An 18,129-nucleotide genomic window follows, 5' to 3' on the forward strand; every position below is an offset into this window, starting at 1 on the left:
GCTTGATAGAAAAATATTTGAGAAAAAAAAAACTTAAAAATGATAGAAGGAAAAGTAGAGAAAGAAGGGGGGACGGAATGATGGAACGAAGAGAGGAAGAACACAGAAATGAGAACTCAGGAAGGACCACAGTTAGCTACTGTAATAGAGTAAATATTGTGTGTCAAACTCAAGGCCCGGGGGCCAGATCCGGCCGTTTAATGCACCCACTCTGGCCCACAGGAGAAAAGTCAAAATGACAGAGAAAACCTGAATCATTGTGTAAATCAGTGTTTCAAAATAAAGTGTTAGTCTTGGTCCCACCCCAGGCGGGAGATGAGCAGAAATGATAAAAAGAAATAGAAATAAATCTATTCAGGAGGCACTAAATCAGTGTTTTTCAACCCTGGAGTTTAAATGGGGTTGCCTGAAATTTCTGAAAAATTACAATAGATTTTTGAAATTGTTTAATTATTATCCTTTTTTAAACTAAAACCACACACAATCTTAAACAACTGTATTTCTATATGTTCATTTTCTGAAATATAAATCTTGTTAAACAAAAATGCAGTAAAAAAAAATAAAAGTCTGAGCTCAAACATGATTCCAGAAAAAAAACATCTTTGGGGTCGCCAGAAATTCTTGATATCAAAATGTGGTCAAGATCCAAAAAAGGTTGGGAACCACTGCACTAAATACTGTTTGTTTCCACTTATTTACAAAATGAAATTCTTTAAAATGTGTGTTATCACTCATTCATTCCATCATTATGCTCTATAGTTTTGCAAAATGTTGTAGTCAGAAAAAGGGGGCACTTGGATTCAGAAGTTTGAGAACCACTGGTGTAAAATATCAACTAATTCAGTTTTAGAAATCCCAGCCTCTCTAAATAACTAATAATATCCTGAAATTATTCCACAACATATTCCTAAATCGATGATGGATGGACAGATGGATGAATGAATTGGTGGATGACAGTAGACAATAGTAGTTTGGCTGACCTTAAACACTTCGTTGCTGATTCCGTTCTCATGAGCAGGAACAAATTTGTAATTGCGAAACTCCGGCACGCCCTGCTCTCTGAGCCTGAGCAGTCGAAACCTTTTGTTCTTCTCTATCTCCTCGTCAGTCACAAAGTTAAACTCCTCCTGCAGATGCTCAAGGCGGAAGTACTCTGGAGTGGTCACCTCTCCACTGCTGGCCACCTAATGAACACACAAACAAACCTTCTATCACTGATGGCTTCTCTGCTGAGTAACTGTGCAGAGCTCTCGTTCTCACCTTCAGCAGCTGCATTATGGAGGCATTTTTTGGATCGTTAGGGTCCAGGCGCGACTGTTTCGCCCACTCAGCAATTTTCTTCATGTCATAGAGCCCGGATGCACCAAGGTACGTCACAGCATCGAGATGTCCTAAACCACTGAGCAGATAAACAAGTGTTACAGAACAAATAATATAAAACAACATGTTGATGTTTGTGATGTAGCCTCATCAAAATAAAATGATCATAACATACATAAAAATAAAATAAAATTCTTTTTTTTTATTAAATCTGTATTTTTTTTTCTTTGTGGCCCACAGAGGTTGATGCTTGTACTGTTATATTTTTGAATTCATGAGCTCTTTCTTGAAGAAGTCCTACCCATGTTTCCTGACAAGGTGCTGAGACACAGGAGGAGCCAGTGGAGCACCGTCTTCTCCGTTCCCCCAGGAAACACAACAGGAGACTTTCCCAGAAGTCAACAGGGTCACTTTGTTACTCCCATCAGCATCAAAGGAGAGTGGCACATCTAAGGAAAGAGGTGACAGACAGAAGGTGACAAAGCAGAACACAGAAGGACTCCTGCAGCGAGTGACTAGCGCTGATTATTAGTTTGCAGAAATGTACCGCTTCCCACGCCCTCGTGGTCAAACATCACTCTCTGGTTGCTGCTGAACTCAAACTCCTCCAGAGGGGCGTTGCCCGTGACGACTGTGGGTTGCGGTACTGGAACAAACACCTGAGCCAGGAGGGAGCTCGACAACCCAATCTGTTCAAACACCTACAGAGCAGAAGAAAACTAACATGTGCACAGAATTCTGGGAAAAGGAACAACTGTAAACTATACGAGACCAGCTACTGTATGTGTAAGACAGACATTGGGTCAGGGTTGGGGTCAATTACAATTCCATCTTCAATTATCCATGTTCAATTAAAACTCAATTATGATTACAGTGACCAACATTTTTTCCAATTACAATTAAAATTACAATTATCATTTTTCCTCTGAAAGTAAATTTTGTTCTCAATCACTAAAGTTTAATTACAATGAATCACAATTACTAAGCCTTTAATAAATAAGCACATAAAACGTAACCTTCCTCTTGTGTTAGCTTTCTGTTAGCATCTCTTATGATAACAGGTCAGTTTGACCCATGATCATCATCATCCAATTTGTTTCTCATCTCTTGGTTACATTGTTAGGCTTCATCATCCAGGAAAATATAGGTTTTAATATTTTTGGTGTGGCCGTCTGAGCATTTTTTCTCAGTATAGCCCTAGATTTCAATTTTCCATAAAAATGGTAAAATTATCCTGAAGAGAACGGACAGGTAAACTTGATATGAAACATATTTTAATAAATGTTACCTACTGTACGTATGTGTAAGTCATAGAACTGTCACATGGTTCCATGCCAATTACAATTATAAATATCTCAACTCAATTACAATTCAATTACAGTTAGAACAGCAAGATATATTTCCAATTCTAATTACATCATAATTGTAATTAATTGTCAATTACACAACTACAATTATAATTGACCCCATTCCTGCATTGGGTTCATCTTTACCTGCAGGTTAATGCTTTGGGGACAGTTGACTATCTTGAGGTTGAAAATCTGACCAAAGTGAACCCTGAAATCAGCGTTTAGCGCACGGCTGTCGGTACGAGACACTTCCTTATCGTTGTAGAGGATCTTGATGAAAAGCGAGCGCTTAGAGACGTCTTCTCTTCGAGCTACTTCAGTTCTGAAACACAAGAAAACAGGTGTGAGTGGAGGTAATCAGGATTTCCACTGAACAAAGAAATCCAGCAGTAAAAACATTAGCTTTGCAGTGAGCTTTAGCTGTCTCTCATGTTTCCGCTGCTACCTGGGACAGAGGGCAGTGGCAGTGATGTTTCCAGATGCGGTCAGATCGGGAATTAAAATGGCTTCTCCTGGTTTCCTGCGTATCCTGGAGGCCTTCTCTCTCACCCACTCCTCTGTAGAGCGGAAGTCGGGCCTCTCGGGAGCTTCAGGCTTTGAAGGACCTTCTTCAGTCGGGCTTTCTGATTCACTCATCTCCTGCTCTTCCTCGTCTTCGTCTGTGTCGTCATGGGACTGGCCTTTCTTTTTCTTTTTCCTCTTCTTCCTTTTAGCTTTCTGTAAGCAGGGATAGAAAAGATGTGCTTTAGTTTGTAAATAAATATCTTTTAGAAAAGCAAATCTCAAAAGCCTTCAGACTGACTAAACAGAGATGGAAAGAATAGTCAAAAATAAACTGCATCCCTTATGGACAGTTATCCATCTTCTATTCTGCAGTAATAATATGAATCCCTGATTGATCTTTGAACCTGTTTTCTTCTCCAGAGCTTCCACTGTTCGAGCTGCTTCTTGTACTCGGCCAGTTTCCTCTGGTAGTCTTCCTCGCTCTCTGCCTGTAACTCCACAATCTCAGTCAAGATTTCCCCTTCGTGCTCCTGTTCGTCTGCCGCCCGATCCACATTCTCTCTAGAGAAGTGACAAACAACAACACACATTAGAACAGAGAAAAGAATTTAAAAAACACGGTCCACTACCAATCACTGTCCGCTTTGAGGCCACACCCCTTCATGTGAGCACCGTAGCTGATGAGGTATACAAGAAAGCTCAGAAAATGTAAAAAAAGAAAAATGACCCAAAACTGTGTGATCAACAACTGTTAATGTCAGTTCACAGTTTACAAAATTTGTAAAAACTTTTTACTTTAATCACAACAAAACATCATTAATTTAATCCATTAGTATCAAACCAAAAGCTACAATCCAGACTGAACAAAAATATAAACGTCACACAGTTTTTATTACAACCACAAAGCAGAAAAAGGCTCAAATATGGGACACAAATCAAGAGAAATATACATTTTGTACAAATACTAGATAATAAATGTTCAGATAACTCATTTTAGTTCAAGGGAAAAATACGGAGCAGTTTATCTTGAGTGAATTTCAGGCGGGAAATTCGAAATGTAATCATTATTGTGCTCTAGTTTGCACTTTCAAAAAAATAAAAATAAAACAATCATAAAATACTGACAAAGCAATAAGTGACAGATATCAGTGACTGCAGGATCCTCACTTTTAAACATTTTTTTTAAATTATTTTGTGGCCAATTTCTATGTAATTTAGGGAAATTTTGTGGAATAATTTGAAGGAAGGATTTTGAAATAATAGAAAGTTATTTTAACAATTTCAGATAAAAACTGATGTGATATTAGGCATGGGGAAAAATGTGAGCCCTGCTAATATTGTGGAGTTTCATTAAATTTGTGTATTATTTTGGAGATATCTAGCAAAATTAAATTAGTTTAATTTGCACAAAAATGTATGGTTTCTCTGACTTTTTTTGCTTTCTGCTGCGGGCCGAATTGGATGCACAAAAGGCCCGCGTTTGGCCTCCAGGCCTTGAGTTTGACACATGTGACATATAGAGTAGCTCACTTCATGTTCAGTTTATAAATTGGTCACAGAAAAGTAAGGCCTCTCTTTGCAGCCTCGGAGGAAAATGTCTAACTGATAAGACCAACGTTGAATTTGTCAGTGCAGCAGAAATGAAATAATGAAGTTACCTCCTGAGGAAAAGCTTGTACGGCGTGTTTGTAAACCTTTGTAGCTCTCTGAGAGTCTTGACCTCTTTCCACACTTTCACTAATTGCTTCAGCAGAGTGCGGTCTTTCTCTTGCTCATTGTCTCGCAACTGTCGAGTGTTCCTTTGATGATCAGACACAACAAAATAAACACATCAGGAATACTACAGTTTATATCTTGTCAAGGTGCAAATAGCAAATCTCTGCAGGCTATGACTTCATTTAGAGGCTGACGGGTAAACTTACCGAACCTCCAGACTGTACTCAGAAATCCTCTGCTGCATGGGCGGGGTCAGGTCCCGCTCGCCGTGAATCTCCAGCATATTCTGCAGCGCCCTCCGTAATCCCCTCAGCTGAAAATACAAACACATAAAAACATTTAAAAGGTTAAAAAATGGATTGATATTAACAGGTTGTCCTTAAATATTGGTAAAACTAAATGATTTATGGTCCAAAAGCATCAGATGTTGAGGTTTATTTATTTATTGAAGGAATTAAAATACAAAGAAGAAATGAGAATAGGTTTTTGGTTGTTATGAATGATAGGTAAGTTATCATAGAAAATCGCATATAGATCACGCACAAATTTAAATATCCAAAATGATGGCAGTTTTCCACAAGGTAAAGCAGTCACTGAATCAAAAGTCTTTGTGTACTGTATATATTGTATAACTCACTGATTGTTCCGTATCAGACTTATTGTATTGAAATGTGGGACAGTGCCTGTAAATCATACACAAATCCAATTTTTCTTTGACAGGAACGAACACTGAGAATTATTAGTGAAAGTGGATACAGGGAACTGGGAATATACGAACACAATATTTATACAGCAAAAATGATAAAAATTTCATAATTTGGTAGAATACAAACCATGTACAAAGTTCATTTAAAAATCTTACCTACAAATCTGCAAAAAGAAAAAAATCATTGAGAGGAAGTAATCATAACTTCAATGTGGAGGAGAAAGACATTTGTTTTAATGTTTTGAATAAAATAAATAAACAAAACAAACAAGAATTCAGATCCAGCCACTGTGAGCCATATAAAAAACGTGCTAAAAGTGAGCTGTACCTTATCAGTGAGGTGCTCTGTGAGGTTATTGTGCTGTCTGCTGAGGTACTGATCATAGAGCTGAGCGAGACGAGCCCCCAGGACATGCTCACGACTGAAAAGCGGGTGGTGGGAGAAGATGAGCCCGGATACATCAACATCAAGCTGGTAGTCTCCCTCTGGATCTGCTGCACCAGTCACATACAGATTGGCGTTCTTGGACATCACCAGCTGTGTGAGTTATAACGTCATACATTAGCCTGGAAGTCTACAGTCACCATAACGCACTGACCGTTGTATATGAGAGTTATAGCGGTTTGTGTGGGTGGTGCATATGTATGTACTGTATGTTCAAGTTGACAGGAAGAATTGAATCATTTCAAAGATGGGCAGCATGTGAACACAGGACACTTGTCAAATCATATCACACAGATTGAGGAGATGATTTCAAAGAGTGAAAGTGTCTAAAAACCTGTCTCAGCCACCACCTATCAAACTGTTCTTTTACCATCACAAAAAGTCAAAGTAAAAGTCACCAGAAGAACATGAAAGAAAAAGTTAATTGTTTTTAAAGAAGAAAAATAAGAATTCAATGAAAAAAATCAAATCAAATCAAAATGCAGAAGCTCATAAATGTTTTCCCAAAATGTTTTTAGTTTCTTGTATGAAAAGGGCTGATTAAAAGATCAATCCAAAAGTAGGGCTGGGCGATATGCACCAAAACTAATATCTCAATATTTTTTCTCAAAATGGCGATATTTGATATAAAGCTCAATATTTTTAATTCAAATAAAGTCTGACCCAAAAGACAATTCTGGTTAAATTTACTGAGGATAAATGCCACACAGGCCCATTTATTAACAATGTGCTTTACATGCTGTTCTGCGAAGTAGCAAAACCAGTGACTCCTAAAACGAGGATTTTAATACAAAAAAGATTATTAAAAATATGTATCGATAGTGACGATTTTGTCATTTTCTATATTACAAAAATAGAAAACTCTATATCTTAAAGGGGACAAATCACGGTTTTAAATCCTTTTTTTACATATAAATCATACAGTTATGGTCTATATAAAGCTGAACTGCAATGCTTGGGTCTGAATTCCTCATTATTATAGCTCCACAGGCCCCTTTTCTACCCCTTTTCTGATGTGCTTCTGAGAGCAACTCGTTTTGGTGCGGTCTCTTTAAATGCAAATGAGACACTCCATACCCCGCCCCCTCTTCAGGTGACACTCAGTTCAACTCCACCCTGCTCAGCCATTTTTGTAGTTTGATAGAAGAGATACGGCTATGTAGCGCCGCATAAACTTTTTATTCAGAGGTTATTTACAAAATGTCAACAACGGAATACTTGTCCATCCAGCCTTACATGTTCGAGCCAGAGTCGGACCCAGCGGAGCGAAATGAAAATGAAGATGATGAACCTGCAGAACCCTAACAAGTGAGCTAACACAAGCACCGAGCTAACGCTAGCGCCAAGCTAACGTCACGAAATGCATTTGAATACAGTCTTTTCAAAGACAAAAACGGCAAAATGAAATGACTAATGAAAACTTTAGAATTAAAGTAAATCATGTAGGCCATATCATCAAGGATCTAAAACGAGCACACAGCACTAACATATGAAGTCTGAAGATGGTGCAACTGCTAATGCTAACAAAACAATGACAGGGACGTCTTATCATCACACTTTTTAGCGTTATTTACAGCTTACCGAAGTGCTCTGTTTGTCGTCTCCAAAGATAGAAGGAATTGAACCCTCAATCAGACAAAGTCTTTCGGCAAATCCTTCTTTATACTGGCGGAGGTTGCTGAAGCAGTCATCCTTGAAGTGCTTCGTGCACACAAAAATGACCTTACCCACAGATGTGGGTACATTTCCATAAAAAATAAAACTCAACCAGGCACTTTGAAAAGGTTCTGATGCTGGGAGACGGTGTAATGAAGCGTGTGGGTTACTACATCCAACAACCAAACATTTTGACTTATCCTCTCGTAACTTCAGCATCCTTGAGCTTGGACTACAAAATAAAAGCGAGAAATAAAAATGGCGGATTGCTCGAAGTGTTGGACCTGGAGTTGATGTCCTAATTTGGCAGTTCCGCTGCAAATACTGTGATGTAATAGTTCAAAAAACGTAATAGAGAATAGAAAAATCAAAACAGATTGAAAAATATGAGCAAAATAGAATATAAAGATATCTACGGAGCACCTGAAGAGACTAATTTGATTTTTTCTGTACTTCTAAGCACTCTAAATATACAACAAAATGCATTTAAGGGCTAAAAAAGTGGATTTAGCATGATATGTCCCCTTTAAATCTCGATATATTGCCCAGCCCTATCAGGTAGTATTGATAGTAAATAATAATACAGTATTTTGATTTGAAAGCAATGTGCCAGCTCCACCGGCTCGCTCAATAATAATTAGTGAGCATCTCCATCATTAGATTTCTAACATTGTGCACAAAATACATCCCAATGCTATTGAAGTATAAATAAAACAGTGGGAATTTAGCTTTGATTATTTGGAAAAAACTCAAGTAACTGAAAGTCATGGGAGCCAGTTTGAGACCCTGAACTAAAAATCCCAGATGAAAAACATACACAGTTTCTGAATGTGATTTTCAAACAGGACATTCCTTTGGATATTAAAACTGCACCATCGGGAGTAATACCAGCTGGTGTCAACAACCGATCGGGAAAATACTTGCTGAACATATTGCTCACTGCAGCATTAAAATGCATCACTTCTGGTTCAAATCACACCAGAAGGTTTGGGATATTTGTCAAATGGAGCAAATAACATATTCCTTGAGGATTCAAAAAGGAATATTTGCAAAACATCGGAACCCTGTGTGTTGTTTGCTTTTATTGTATCATGTACTTTGAAAACTCATGTGAAATGTATGTACATTCATGCCTTTTGTGTTTTTTATAAAAAGAACAATAATAAAAAATTAAGTTCTAAAAAAACAAAACAACATTGTTTTAAACACAAAACTGCACAATATTTAACATAGCATAATAATAAAATATACGAGTTTTAATCTTGTCGTAATCATTTTTCTTATTTCTTATTAGGGGCTCGTGGCATCGCATCGAGCCACTCACTACACTCCATTACATGGAGTGCAGTGAGTATATAGTTTTTCCGTTCGCGTCTTACAATAATAATAATAATTATTCATCTTCCGCCAAAAGTTCGGCGCGTAACTAGTTCTGATTGTTATTCACCCTGTTGTGGACATTTTGCTGTTTTAACCAAAGTGATATACTGTACAGCCTTTGTAGAAAACATTCAGATAAACAGCAGAAGTAGCAGCATTTGTTACAACGATGAGCCAAATGTTTATTCTAATGGTTTACAACCATGGGAACCTAAATGTTTGTGCACGAGTATGAGCATGTTACGGTCATGAGTGATGATGGATGGGACTCACCTTCCGGAATACAGTTTGCAGTGCGGGGTCAAGGTCGCCCTCAATGTGTTGGAGTGGGGGTCTAGTGGATGATTCCTTTATGGGATTTGGAAGAGCAAGAGTCCTGCCATCATCTCCAAACCACTTCATCCCCTTTCAACAGGAAAAAAAACAAAAACATGTTTTACAAACAAGGAAAATGAAAGTAACATTTGAATTAAAGCTGGGTGATTTAATAAAAACTCATATCTCGATATTTTTTATATCGAGATATGATAATATATAAATCTAGATCATTTTATTCAAAATAAAGTCTTACCAGAAAGACAATTCGAGGTTAAATTTGCTGATGCAAAATGTCACACAGGCACATTTATTAACAAACTATTACACAATATTTGCCACTTTTGTCTTTTTCTCCTATAAGGGACAGCACGTGTGAGTGAGTTCTGTAGTGTGGCTTGTTTAGGGGAAGGTCTTGATTCCCAATTTAGGAGGTTGTGAATATTAACAACATACATGACAGGATGTTACATTAACTTTACTTTGAAAAGGGTATTAAAAAGGAATAGAGACAATTAAAAAAGGCACTGCGTCAAACATGACGCAACATCCTACCATTAATAATAACACGTTGAAACAATAACATGTTTTTTTTGGTGGTTAATTTAAATTACATTTAAAACTAGTAGATTAGTTTCAGGTAAAATCTCACTCTTTTTTTGGTCTTCCATAAATATGTAATATATCATTTGAGGTTTACCACCAGTTGCTTCCCTCATATTTTAGCTTTAACAAGTCTTAGGATTTCAGAGTAACACCATTTTTTTTTAGCTGGAATTAAAGATAATCTTAAGAATCCAAAAACTGGTTTGACTGAACATTATTTAGTGAATGCTAGATGACTTGCCAGACTATTCTACAGGCCGTTTGTAACAGTTTATAAGGATGTTTTATAATATTCTAATGGTAATGAAAGCTGCCAAACAGTGGCATTATGCCCACTTTATGTTCCTGTAAGTGCTTTTTAATCTGAGGAGTTTAAATTTCTTATTTAACCTTGTCCAGAGATCAATTTGTAGTTTTGTTTTTGAGGTGGAGAAAGATTTGAAAATATATTTTTAACTCGTACTGTAGAGCACCCATTAGACAAGAGGAGCACTGCTGCATTCACAAACTTTTTCAAACTATTTCAAAAGTTCACAATAAAACCAACACTACCTGAGTCTCAGAATTACTTGGTAATTAAAAAGGCAAAGTACAGTAAACACTAATCCTCATTTTAAGATTTTGCTCAAAAAAAAAGTCATGAATAACAAATAAAGAGCTGATGTCATCAGTTTTGTCCAACTACAGCCACAGGTTTCAAAGTCTTACCTCTGCCATTTGTAAAAGGCGATTCTCCATAATTCTCTCATTGGTCCACGACACAGGGGGTCTCTCACCAACGTAGAGGCCTTCGTCTTCTAGATAGCGGGGCTTCATGTTTTCAGGCAGTTTACAGGAAGTTGGAACTGTGGAAATCATAATTGTACACTGAACAAAAATATACTGTAAACAAACAAAGTCAGATTTTGTATCAATTGGAAAACAATTCAACAAAACAATTATGGTATTATTTTATTCTTGCATTATTATTCAAGCAACGCTCACTCATGACTCGTGACAGCTGTGGTATTGTGACTAGCGACTAAAGTGCACATTTTAGGGGGGGCTTTTATTCATCCAGCTCCAATATGTGTCTGTGTATTGGTGACGCTGCTTGACAAACTCTGTGTTCTATGCCAGTGGTTCTCAAACGTTTTAGGCTCAAATACCCCCTTTCTCTCATTTCTGAATCCAAGTACCGGTACCCACTTTGTCCGACTTCAACATTTTACTCAGAATTCTGTGAAAAAACAACTATAGAGCATAATGATGGAATACATAAGTGAAAACACATTTTAAAGAATCTCATTTTGGAAAAAGGTGAATAAAACAGTCTTTAGTGCCTCCTGAATAGATTTATTTATATAGTTTTTATCATTTATCATCTCTCGCCTGATGTGGGACCAAGACTGACTTTTGTGTTTTCAGTTCATGTTCTAATCAAAATCATTTCTATCATCATTTTGTGTGTTTTTGTGTCATTTTGAGTGTTTTGGTATCATTTTGTGTGTTTTGTTGTTGTTTGTCTGTTCTTGTTATTATTCACTATATTTTTATCTTATTTTGTGTGTTTTATGTCTTTTTTGTGTGTTGTTAGTATTATTTTTTATTATTCTCTCTGTGTGTGTGTTTTTGGTGTCGTTTGGTTGTTGCTTATGTGCTTTTGTATGTTTCTGTTATTGTTCTTGTGTATTTTTTTTCTCATTTAGTGTCTGTTGTTATTTTGAGTGTTGCTGGTAAGAGTATATTTTCTCTCTTATTACGTGTGTTTTTGGCATCATTTTGTGATTTTGTTATTGTTTGTCTGTTCTTTTTATTATTCAGTATATTTTTCTCTTATTTTGTGTGTTTTTTTTGTCGTTTTGTGAGTTGCTGGTAATATTTAGTATGATTATTATTGTTTTTTAACTAAATATAAACATTATTAAATCCCATATTTCTAATGCTTTCATTTGTTCATTTTCCTCTCTCTCCCTTTCTTTCTTTCAAGTACCACCTGTAGTGCCATTGTGTACCCCGAGGGGTACATGTACCCCCATTTGAGAAACACTGCTCTATGCAACTCAGGAGTGTAATATCCAATGAGTGAGTAATCTCAAAGGAAGTGGTCAATGAGAAGTGGGTCACTACACTAGAATTGAGCAAAACAAAATATTCAGTACAACAATGAAATACTATTGTGAGCATATTTTCCTATAACTCAGCATTTTTGGTTTGTACGTTTATATTTTTGTTCAGTATAGTTAAAGCTAATTATTCCAATTGATGATTGATCCCACCCACAGCACACACTGTTCACACTCTTGCCATCTGGTAGACGCTACATGTGTCTGAAAGCCAGAACATCCAGAGTGAAGAACAGCTACTGAAACAATGACTGACTGTAACTACAGTTGTACAATCTTTATTCTATTCCATTTGAGTTTTAGTTGAACTTGTTTATTGTTACAGTTGTTGTCCGATGTCTGGAATCTTGACTATGTGAAGCATGTTAAAAAGCTCATTTCTCACCTGGTTGAGAGCTTGGTGTAAATAACAGTTCACTCTCTCTCGCAACACGTTGTTTGTATCCCACATACTCCGCCTTCTTCACCACTAGAACGTCCTCTGGTAATTGGTCCAACACAAATAAATCTTCGTCCTCATTTTGTACGAGAGGAGCTTGTTCACTCTGAGCATAAAAAGGAAGCGCGTTGGCTACACAGTCTGACAAACGTGAGCACAGCTACATAGAAGACAAACAGCTGAAGTGTTTTACCTCGCTTTCAATATCATGGTCACCTTCTTTAACTTCCTCCTCTCCATCTTCACCGTCACCCTCCTCCTCTGAGGTTCTCTGGGTCTTTTTTTTCTTCCTGCTCATCTTCTCAGACTCATCTAGGGGATCTGGCTCAAAATTATGAGTGAAAAATGTGTATGCTTCCTCAGCATTTGGGTGAACTTTAATGACCTGCAGAGAAAATAAGGAAACCCATTATTAAAGCATTATGAATTATAACAAACATTTTAACGATTATTAAAACTTCACTTTTCTGGCTGCTTCTCTGAATTTGACCCTTGTGCTTAGATCTGCAGGGACATCTTGTCTCTCCACTCTGTCTGCATCAACCTGTGGAATATAAAGAAGTTGACATTCTTAATTAAACTATATGAGACTGAAATAATAGACCAGATTTAAAAAGGTGGACAAATAGCAATAAAAACAGAGTCAAAAATAAGTGGATGATTGATACAGTATCTATAATAGTAATAAAAACAGTCAAAAATAAGTGGATGATTGATACAGTATCTATAATAGCAATAAAAACAGTCAAAAATAAGTGGATGATTGATACAGTATCTATAATAGCAATAAAAACAGAGTCAAAAATAAGTGGATAATTGATACAGTATCTATCCCTATAAGGTTTTAGGTTTTGGACTTTGGCAAGAAACTAGCATAATTTGGGATGAATTCAAACGCAAACAACAAAGAATCAGCAGCTATAATAAACTAACTAGATGTCAACAAAGAGTCACAGAAAGGCAGGAGAGTATGGGAGCACCATCAAGTTAGTTAAAAGCTATAAATCATAGAAGTACATCAGACCAAATTACATTGGATCACAAATATTATTTTTGATGTTTTGGTGCAATTTGTGACGCATTTCTTTCTTTTCTTTCTTTTCTTTTGAATTGCTTAAATGGGGAAGCCAGAGTGATACAACCTCAATAATGTGAGGTCCATAGAAGAGCCTGTGCTCTCAGATTTTATGATTATGTTTTTAAAGAGTTCACACATATTATTGCTTAAAAAACAAATAGGCCAAAGAAGATTTCTTCGACTTTGTGTCTTTTAAAGACACCAAGGCAAGGCAAGGCAAGGCAAATTTATTTAGATAGCGCATTTCATACTCAAGGCAACTCAATGTGCTTTACATGATAAAACATTCAATTGTTTAAAATCAATAAGAACATTTAAATCAATAAGAACATTTAAAATCATCAGTAAAATCAATTAAAATCATCAGTAAAATCATCATTACATCAACAACATGACAAAAAATCTCTCTCTCAATCATATGCAGTAGAGAAAAAAAGTGCCTTTAACTTTGATTTAAAAATGTTCACATTGGATGCTGACTTTAGCTCCGCTGGCAGTTTGTTCCACTTCTTTGCAGCATAACAACTAAAAGCAGCATCACCATGTTTACTGTGAACTCTGGGCTCCACTATCTGATCTGTGTCCATAGATCTGAGAGACCTGCTGGGTTCATACCTGACTAACATGTCACTGATGTATTCTGGACCAAACCCATTCACAGATTTATACACCAGCAGCAGAACTTTAAAGTCTATTCTGAGGCTGACTGGGAGCCAGTGTAAAGACTTTAAAACTGGAGTAATGTGTTCTGACCTCTTTGTTCTGGTTAAGACCCGAGCTGCAGCGTTCTGAACCAGCTGTAGCTGTTTGATGCTCTTTTGGGGGATTCCTGTCAGAAGACCATTACAATAGTCCAGTCTGCTGGAGATAAAAGCATGGACCAGTTTCTCCTGATCTTTCTGAGCCATTAAACCTTTCACTCTGGAGATGTTCTTTAGGTGGTAGAAGCTGTTTTTGTGATAGATTTGATCTGACTGCTGAATGTAAGATCTGAGTCAATCAGAACACCAAGGTTTTTGACTTGGTCTTTAGCTTTTAAAGATCGAGACTCAAGATAATTGCTGACAGCAGTCCTCTTTTCCTTGTTACCAAAGACAATCACCTCCGTCTTGTCATGGTTTAGTTGAAGGAAGTTTTCACTCATCCAGCAGTTTACTTTTTCTAAACAGTCACACAACACCTCAATGGGACCATGGTCATCTGGGTTCAGTGATAGATATAGTTGTGTGTCATCTGCATAGCTCTGATAATCAACCTTACAGTTCTGTAAAATTTGTCCTAAAGGAAGCATGTAAAGGTTAAACAGAAGGGGTCCAAGAACAGATCCCTGAGGAACCCCACAGGACATTGGTAATCTGTCAGATTCAAAGTTTCCAATGCTTACAAAATAGCTTCGCTCCTCCAAGTATGACTTAAACCATTGCATTACTTTTCCATTTAGTCCAACCCATGTTTGCAATCTGTGCAACAAAATTGTATGATCTACAGTGTCAAATGCAGCACTTAGATCCAACAGAATGAGAACAGATACTTTTCCTGAATCAGTGTTCAACCTTATGTCATTGATCACTTTGATAAGAGCAGTTTCAGTGCTGTGATGAGAACGAAAACCTGACTGAAATTTATCAAATATTTTGTTGAATGTTAAGAATTGACTCAGTTGGTTGAAGACCACCTTCTCAATGATCTTGGCCATGAATGGAAGGTTGCTGATTGGTCTATAGTTAGCCAGTATAGAGGCATCCAGTGTTCTCTTTTTTAACAGCGGTTTCACAGCAGCTACTTTCAGGGATTTTGGTACGGTGCCTGATTGGAATGAGCAGTTAATTATCTGACACAAATCAGTGACAATTGACTTTACAACAGTTTTAAAGAAGTTTGAGGGTATTGTGTCAAGGCAACACGTTGATGGATTCAGCTGCTGAACAGTCTCCTCTATTGTTTTTGGGTTCACTGTAATAAACTCTAACATTGTAGTTGACTCATCCCTCAGTGGTTGAAGCTGTTCAAGCTTTTTGTGATTTGTGACCAATGTTAGCTCTCTCTGTTATTTCATGTTTATGATAATTTTCTTGTTTGTTTCCCAGATAGCACGCATACGTCTCGCCGATGTCGGCCTCAGATCGTGGATCGAGATTACTCGCGACATTCTACTCCTAATGAGTCATTTTATGTGTTTTTCCCCCCAAATAGGTGATACCACTTTACCTCTGTAGAACTGTGAAATGTCACTTCCATGAATCAGTTTTTGTGCTGGGGCGCTTTTGGCTATGCTGCTGAAAATACCAAGAACTGTGTCTCTCTTTATTTTGTCTACACATAATAAGCTGTTTAGTGGTAGTATATTGTTTTGTTTTTTTGTTGTTGTTGTGATATTGCTACATTTAAGTAAATACTTGACTATGGATATGGAGATATTTATTATACCGTATTTTTCGGAGTGCACTTAAAATCCTTTAATTTTCTCAAAAATCGACAGTGCGTCTTATGTATGAAATTAATATGTCAAAATGTTTTAGTACAACTTTGGTAAACTATGAAGCTGCACTGCTTGATGGATTTTTGGCACTTTAGGGCTACCGTAGTCAGGCGCCTCGTGGAGTGATATGTACCAGTGCTGTGCTTCAACATACTGAACTGAAAAAGTGTGTAATGTTCTATATTTTATGTCTTAAACCTGAACAATGTTGAGAGTTATTGTTAATGAGTTGAATAAAGTTTGACTTATCTATTTTGTTTCGCTTAATGCGTCTTAATAATAATAATAATAACAAACCGGTGCTCCTTATAGTCTGCTGCGCCTTATGTATGAAAATAGACCCAGTCAGACCCATTCATTGATAGTGCGCCTTATTATCCGGTGCGCCTTATAGTCCAAAAAATACAGTAATTGAATGATCCGAGTTAAATAAAGGTTAATATAAGCTGTAGAGAGGCCGTGCTGAGCATCTTTAATCCATCGTACAAACGCTGATGTCTCCACGACGTCTGCCCAATGAGCAAACGCTCTCCATATGTCTCACCAGTGCAACTTCATTCATCGTGCCGACGTCGGCGAGATATGTGTGTGCTATCAGGGTTGTTTCTTTGCTTCTTGCTCATTGGATCAAGCCCAAGCAGCACCATGTAGGTTCTTCATCAATTGGCCTGAGTTTCCTCCCATTAGTGTAGAAAGCAGATGTTTTTATGATCAAATTGGTATTCCATTTATTATTCATAATCAGAAATACTTTATTTATCCCAGGGGGAAATTACTTTGTTACAGAAGCTCGAGAAATATTACAAATGAAAAGAATAAATACAAAAACTGAAAGAAATAGGAAAAAAGAAAAGGTACATAAGTAAATTGACTGTTATTTAAATAAGGATTACCATAGTGACATAACTTGTATAAAATGGTGGTGGCTAACACTCACTTCTCTATCAAACCGTATTGCAGCATCTCTGTCTCTGAGGCTCTGGAGGCGACTGGCTGGTTCTAGCGGGGCGTCCTTCTGCTCCTCTTCTACTTTTGACTGTAAACAAAAAAAAAAAAACATTCACAATGCATGAAGTGTTCCTTAAAATAACTGCACACATTTACATGACACTTTAAGGAGGAAAAAAATGCTGAAAACATTTAATAAAAAGAAGAGAAAAAAAACAACAACAGAAAAATAAACAGGACTTTACAATGGCTTCTCTCAGCTTTGCTTCCAATCGACGCGTCACACTATCGTCTAAGTGTTGAGAGGTCGCAGATGGATGTTTTCTTGAGGAAAGACCTAGAATCCAAACACATCAAGACACAAGACCATAAGTATGTTTAAAAATCATCAAGTAATTGCTTCCCACGTTCCCTTATTTCCAGACAGAATAGCTTTAACAATGGAACGTTTGTGACTGTTTTGGTTGAAGCTGCCTAGAGCAATATAAAGAGAAAATCACATGTATCTCCTCTGCCATCACATTAATGTGTATACAGCAGGCTTGGGGTCAATTATAACTGTAATCGCCAAATTGATAATCCATTACAACAATGGCATAATTATAATTGAAATTGTAATTGAAAAAATCTGTTGCTGTCGTAATCGTAATTAAATTGTAATTGAGTTCAGATAACTGACTTTGTAATTGTATTTGCCATGAAAATTCTTTTAAAATTGTCAATTGGAATTTAACGCAAACCTGGGGAACCATGTTACAGTTCTACACATATGCAGTTAATAATTATTGAAATATTTTTCTTTCAAGTTTTTCCACATTTTACCATTTAACAAAAATTCAAATCGAGGGGTATACTGAAACAAAAAAAAAGGCTCAGATGCCCACACCAGAAATATTAAAAACTACATTCTCATTGATTAGGAAGCCTAACAAGGTAACCAATAAATAGGAAAGAATTAGATGGTAGATATTTAGTGTATGTTGTATTTTGCAGCTGATTTAGGACCCATAATCATTAGAGATGCTAACAGAAAGAGGAAGGTTAACTTTTATTAGATAATTTCAGGCTCTGTAATTGTCATTA

At 36.8% G+C, this 18,129-nt stretch overlaps 1 protein-coding gene across 3 annotated transcripts in view; it reads right to left on the reverse strand.

Moving 5' to 3' along the window:
* cc2d2a (coiled-coil and C2 domain containing 2A) overlaps positions 1-18,129 on the reverse strand; it is a 35,181-nt gene that overhangs the window by 12,027 nt on the left and 5,025 nt on the right. For 2 of the 3 annotated variants that reach the window (XM_028445051.1, XM_028445050.1), the window contains exons 6-22: positions 17,292-17,383; positions 17,036-17,134; positions 13,005-13,085; positions 12,735-12,926; positions 12,488-12,647; positions 10,706-10,842; positions 9,350-9,481; positions 5,924-6,133; positions 5,096-5,202; positions 4,832-4,972; positions 3,578-3,734; positions 3,115-3,386; positions 2,814-2,991; positions 1,868-2,021; positions 1,622-1,769; positions 1,261-1,399; positions 981-1,184 (exon numbers count right to left, since the gene is read on the reverse strand). In XM_028445051.1, the coding sequence (XP_028300852.1) occupies positions 981-1,184; positions 1,261-1,399; positions 1,622-1,769; positions 1,868-2,021; positions 2,814-2,991; positions 3,115-3,386; positions 3,578-3,734; positions 4,832-4,972; positions 5,096-5,202; positions 5,924-6,133; positions 9,350-9,481; positions 10,706-10,842; positions 12,488-12,647; positions 12,735-12,926; positions 13,005-13,085; positions 17,036-17,134; positions 17,292-17,383 (2,603 nt within the window). Of the gene's footprint in view, positions 1-980; positions 1,185-1,260; positions 1,400-1,621; positions 1,770-1,867; positions 2,022-2,813; positions 2,992-3,114; positions 3,387-3,577; positions 3,735-4,831; positions 4,973-5,095; positions 5,203-5,923; positions 6,134-9,349; positions 9,486-10,705; positions 10,843-12,487; positions 12,648-12,734; positions 12,927-13,004; positions 13,086-17,035; positions 17,135-17,291; positions 17,384-18,129 lie in introns of those variants that run through there. The other variant, XM_028445052.1, reaches the window with a different exon arrangement.

The sequence above is a fragment of the Gouania willdenowi genome, chromosome 4 (assembly GCF_900634775.1).
Source record: "Gouania willdenowi chromosome 4, fGouWil2.1, whole genome shotgun sequence".
NCBI classification, from domain to species: Eukaryota; Metazoa; Chordata; class Actinopteri; order Blenniiformes; family Gobiesocidae; genus Gouania; species Gouania willdenowi.